Source organism: Chlamydomonas reinhardtii, chromosome 15 (assembly GCF_000002595.2).
Source record: "Chlamydomonas reinhardtii strain CC-503 cw92 mt+ chromosome 15, whole genome shotgun sequence".
NCBI classification, from domain to species: Eukaryota; Viridiplantae; Chlorophyta; class Chlorophyceae; order Chlamydomonadales; family Chlamydomonadaceae; genus Chlamydomonas; species Chlamydomonas reinhardtii.
This window is the reverse complement of record NC_057018.1, coordinates 1,382,119-1,387,776: the sequence shown is the minus strand read 5'-3', so window position 1 is coordinate 1,387,776 and position 5,658 is coordinate 1,382,119. Positions and strand designations below refer to the sequence as shown.

General features: G+C 58.7%; 1 protein-coding gene across 1 annotated transcript; it reads right to left on the bottom strand.

The window, feature by feature from the left end:
- Positions 1 to 614: 614 nt before the first annotated feature.
- On the bottom strand, positions 615 to 2,766 carry CHLRE_15g642376v5 (uncharacterized protein). Its single transcript, XM_043070687.1, has 4 exons — positions 2,592 to 2,766; positions 2,046 to 2,162; positions 1,648 to 1,811; positions 615 to 1,608 (listed from the first exon to the last, which is right to left on the bottom strand). Exons 2-3 carry the CDS (start codon positions 2,129 to 2,131, stop codon positions 1,715 to 1,717), a joined length of 183 nt encoding a protein of 60 aa, XP_042916545.1. The 5' UTR covers positions 2,132 to 2,162; positions 2,592 to 2,766; the 3' UTR covers positions 615 to 1,608; positions 1,648 to 1,714.
- Between the last annotated feature and the right edge of the window lie 2,892 nt (positions 2,767 to 5,658).

The following is a 5,658-nucleotide window of genomic DNA, read 5'->3' as shown; positions in this document are numbered from 1 at the left end:
CTCATAGCCCTGCTGTAGCTCTGCTTGCACCGTGCTGTTGTGCTGGGCGCACTCGAAACAAACGCGCAAGCCAACCTTCGCAGGCGGCGGCTGGAGAGTAATGGGAAGCTCTGGATTGCCGGGCCCCCTGGTGGCGCTGAGGTAGTGCGAACCGTTGATATGCAGCTGACAGGAGTTGAAGTGCTTGCTGCCGTTCACGGTCAGGCTGCAGCAGCCCTGCCCACCCTTGCACCAGTCCGGCTGGCTGCCGCCGCGCCAGACGCGGATGAAGCTGTACGAGAGCACCTTGTTACCGCACGTGTAGCAGTGCGAGTACTGCTTCTGCTCATCCCGGCCCATGGCTGAACTGAATGTTATGAATTGTGGGCTGACGCTCAGGTATACTAGGAGAATCTGCGGCAGGGAAGAGAGGCAGGCAGCAGGACAGGGAGGGTGAAAGGCGATGTGGGAAAGGGCACACGAGTGCCATTACACACCACCCCTTGGCGCCTGGCGCCTCCCACTTATTCATACCACCGAACTACGGTCACGGGCAGTGTTTGGCGCTCAACCCACATGCTGGTATGCGGATACCGGGGCACGCGGGCGGGCGCCATAGGGCGGCGAAATGGCACGGAAAAACGCGACCTTAGTGCATGTCCCCGAATCTGAACCGTTTGTCGATGCGACAAGCGCGTTAGGATCCCTTGCATCTCTAGTTGGCCAAGACACGAAACCACCAGGGAATTTCACTTGGGCGGTCCTGGCGATGCAAGAATGTGCCAGCATTCTGGTTGGAGCCACTGGTCCACGCTAAGGCCCCGGCAATGAGCTCCGTATATCAGGGACCTCATGTGATTGTAGGATTCAACGGCGTCCCAGTGATTTAGCGAAACTACGCAAGCCGGCAACGCGAATCCCCTGGAATTTCGCGACCTTAGTGCAGACCGTCTGCGCACGTCTAAACTATATCGGGCCAGGCGCACAGTGTTCATACAGATGTCTATTTGGCCAAGACACCTAACCACGGCAGGAGAGCCGGAGGCGACGCCATATGGACGTTCGCGACGCCAGGGGCATGTCCGGGCGGGAATTAATGCCACACCGGCCGCGTTGCTGAGACCTCTAAGGCCACGCCAGCCCAAGCCATGGCTTCTTATTGTCCTTGCGGTACCCTGGTAGCCGCTGGCAGCTCCTTAGAATGCCTAGCGAGCCCGCAAAGGGCCGATTACCCCCAACTTGCCGTTGCTTTGAGGGCCCACAGCAGCTCCAGTGCGCGGCGAATCGCCTGGCGACCAGCTTTCGTACCCATTCCACTATACCATGCTATATAGATCGGTCGGTGGCACAAAACGGCCGTAGGTGGCTCCCAACACTCGAAATGTTACAGGGGGGCCTGCGCCCCATTCCTAGCGACGCCTGTCAGTTTAAATGACTAACCATTTGTCCAGGTAACAATAATAAAGTCTCAGGCGCAGGCGCTGGGGGGTCCGAACACCTTTTGGCCGGGTCCCATGCAGCCCGGGCTGGATCCAGGCCGAGTTGCATACCCCCCTCCCCTGGTCCGCAACCTATATGCACATGCAACCACCCGCATCCGCACCGAACACGGAAGCACATCCGCCATTCCTATAGAGCGAGGCACCGTGCAAGGGGATACACTCTCACCTGTGCTCTTTATTCTGTTCATGGAACCTCTTGTCCGCTGGCTCCATGCGGGCGGACGGGGCTACCACTACGGCTGCCTGACCCCCAGCGAAAACCTGCAATACCATTGCAGTGCCGCCGCGTACGCAGACGACCTGGCGGTGCTCACCAACTCGCTCGACGACCTGCAGGTTCAATGTGACAAAATCGCATCTTACGCCGAGTGGGCGAGCCTGCGTGTCAATCACACCAAGTGTGCCACCACCGCCATCTGGCACGACAAATCTCGCTCGGACCCCAACCTTGACGGGCCCACAGGAAAAGCTACCCTTGCCGCCATGCGCCGCAACATGACCAACACAATTAAGATTGGCACGACCCCTGTCCCGTACTTCCCCCCGACCCAGCCGTACAAATACCTGGGAGTGCAGCTCACGTTCTCGCTGGACTGGTCGGCACATGTCGCAAGAGTCACCGAGATTGTTAAGGACAAGGGCACAGCCATTGCCACATCCCTGGCGACACCGGCACAACGCCTGCGCATGATACAACAGTGCGTGCACACCACAGTTGCATATGGATTTGCAGCAATGCCCTTCACAAAACAGGACATAACAACGCTCGACACTACCCTGGCTGGTTATGCAAAGCGCTGCTACGGACTCCCCCGCAGCTTCCCCACCCGGACCTCCCTCCTGCCCGCCGACGAATACGGCTTGGGCCTGGGCTCCCTCCTGCCGCAATACGCGCGGGTGGCCCAGCGGGCCCTGGTCCTTGCCCTAAATGACTCAGGCCGTCTTGGGATAGTAACCCGAGCCCTTCTGCCGCGCCAGGCAAGCATAGCTGGCCCCACACAGGCCCACCTTCTCCCTGTCATGGGCAGATTGGCCCCTGCACCCCTGGCCCTGCACCCGGGCAGGCTGGCCAGCAGCCCCGCGCGCCCCTGCCCTGTCGCCCCAACCAACCTTTAGGCGCAGTTCAGCCAGCCTGCGCCAGCCAGCCGATATGTGCCGATACTGCTTACAACAAGCCTATAAGCCTAGATACAGTAAGCAAAGGCGTTGGCACAGGCGAGCATCGGTGACACTGGTGCAATCGGTCGCCCACCACCAAGTGTTTGCCCCTTGCCTCGTTTGACCTCTATTCTCTTGTAAACATAAACATGACTGACGAATACATGAATCACTCATGATACGTCTGCCAACGGGCCTTGTTCCGTTGGTGGCGGCCTGGGGCCTTCAGAGCGCGCTTCACAGCGGGCTTGTATGGCTCCAGGCCGACCAACCCACCTCAGCGCTTACTGCGCACGTAGTGCTGTCAATCTTAACATTAGTGTTAGTGCTGGCGGCTCTGGCAACGGTTCACCTGAGCTTTGCTCCTCGCGCTATCAGCCAAAGTTTACAAACGGAAGAGCTACAAATCTTCATTAGGCTTCCTTCAGGGCAACTCGTCACGTTCGTGGGACCTGTCGATGCCACTGTGGGCTCTGTCTTCGACTTTATCGCTTCCACGACCCTCTTCCATCTAGATAACAGCCGAATATGGCGCTTGGTCGCGCGCGGCGGCGACACGCTGCTGGAGCGTTCGACCGTGCTGGCACGTCGTGGCCTGGCGTCCGGTTCCGAGCTGCAAGTGCTTGCACGGCTAATGGGTGGCACTCCAAAGAGAAGGCCATCAGCACCCTCAGGTATAGTTGTTGGGAGTCAAGAGGCCTGGCACGGCAAAGGACTTACAACCACACCGTGTGCACGCAGACAACTGGCTCAGCCTCCACCGCTTCACCCGCTTCCAAAACTACTTCGGAGAACCTGTCTACACGTGCACCAACCCTGGATGCCGTTCGCCAACGCAGTTCAAGGATAGAGCGGCTTGCTCTCGCCACGAAAAATGCTGTGAGGGTGCACCTCGGGACCTCCCTCTCCCTGCCGGTACCGGTGGCGAAGGCGGCCTAGGAGACGCTGACGTTCCTGAGGGAGGGAGGGATTCGCCTGCGGGTTCTGTTAGTGAGAGCGACAGCATGGGCACTAGCGGTAGCGGCACCGGCAGCGGTAGCGGCACCGGCAGCGGTAGTGGCACCGGCAGCGGTAGCGGCACCGACGGCGGCGGCGGCGGGAATGTTGGCAATGGCAGTGACAGGAGTGGTGGTGGCTACAGTAATAGCGGCAGCGCCCGGGTGGACAGCGACTACCTATACTCCGATGAGGAAGAGGAAGATACTGCTGACGCTGAACCGGGTAAGTATCGCGCAGGTTGCGGTCCTCCTTTGCGCGCTGCAAGCCCGGGTCTGGGTGCTGGGTCATGCCTCTGTCCTGGGGTTCTCGCTTCCGGACATGGCTTATGTTCAGATCGTTGAGAAGCGACATCTAACTTTGCATTACCCTGATGTCCCGCCCAACCCTGCCCCCCCACCCCCAATCAACAGGTCATTTCCTGGCGGCAGCTCTACACCGCGTTGTGGCTTCTCTCGACCAGGACGACCCTGCCAACATCAACACCATTGAGCTGCTGAATGCTATTCTGCAGCAATTCGGGCACCTGGCGCCTGTTGACGGCGACGGTGATGCTGATGACCAAGCCGGTGCGGTTGCCAACGACCTTGCGGCGCAGGGCATGGTCATGCAACCCACCAACATCTCCGAACTACAGCATGGTGCGCGGTCTGTGCAGCACTTCAAGGGCATCATGTCAGAGCCGCTGTGGAGAACAGGCACTCAATGTAAGTCGGGATGTGGGTCGGGTCGGGTCGGGCGGGGTTGGGACAGCGGGATTTCGACAGGCTTTGACAAGGGAGCTCTGGGGTATGGCGTGGTGGGCGCAGCAGCAGGCGCGGGCAACACTGGAATGGAATGGGTATTCGAACTGCCACTGCAACGCCACGGAAATCTGTGTATGTAACGGCGCACTTGATTGACGCGATGCACCTCCCTTTCCGTGGCTTTCACCCTCTCCGCTGGCACACTACTGCAATTCCGGTACGACACCTATCTGCGCAGCTGCACCTATCACTGTGGGGCAGTTTGCTTACGCTTGGATGAAGGAGAAGATTGATGGGCGCGTACGGGATAATGTTGCGGACCGTCAGCTGCGTTTCCTTCGTGACGTGTGCTTTCCACCTGGCAATAACTTGCCCCCGTCGCTGTACATAATGAAGAAGATTTTGGACATTCCAGACGCACGTGACTTTGAGAAGCACGTTTGTTTGAGCGACAAGTGCTTGTTCCCTGATTTCCCTCGAGATGAGTGGCACCAGCACCTGCAAGATGAGTGCGGCTGCGGCCATCGACGGTTTAAGCCTGCCCGGCCAGGACACCAACCAGTTCCGAACAAGGTACGTTGCATGCTTTACTTGTTGCCCATGCGGAGCCTCCCCATAGCAATAAGTCTCCCCAGGTCTCCCAATCCTGCATGCCCTTGTTCCGTCAACCCTTCTTGACTTCAGTGCCCTTTGCCATGACCGCGTGCACGTGCTGTCTTCCCACAGAGGTTCTACGACTTTGGTGTCGAGAATGTCGTGCGCGGCATGTTCATGGACCCACGGTTCTGCACGTTTCGCGGCACAGGGCGCGACAACAACCCTGATGACTTCTACGGCTCGCGGTACGCGCAAGACATCAATGCCAAGACTTCCGGCGAGTTCTTCGAGCCCGACAGCTCGGCTTACGACCTGGGCTTTGACTTCGGCGAGGTCTTCTCATTCAAGAAGTACAGCTGCGGGATGCTGTTCATTCGGTGCGTGTGACGGACCTCAGCCTGTTGCATAGTATGGGCAATTGCTTTCCTGTGCACCTACAGTGTCTCCGTGTGTGCATTTGATGTAATGGGCATCGTTAGGTATGTGCCTGTGCTGTAATCATCACCCACCAGACCTTATTGCTCCCCTCTTTAACTGCTGTCTTCAGGTGCGCGGACCTGCCAGTGACTCAACGCAGCAAGCGCCGCCACTGCTTCCCCCTGATCATCACGCCCGGACCTTCGGAGCCTGACTCAATGGAAGTCTACTTGCGCCCAACACTGACAGCATTCAAGGCCTTC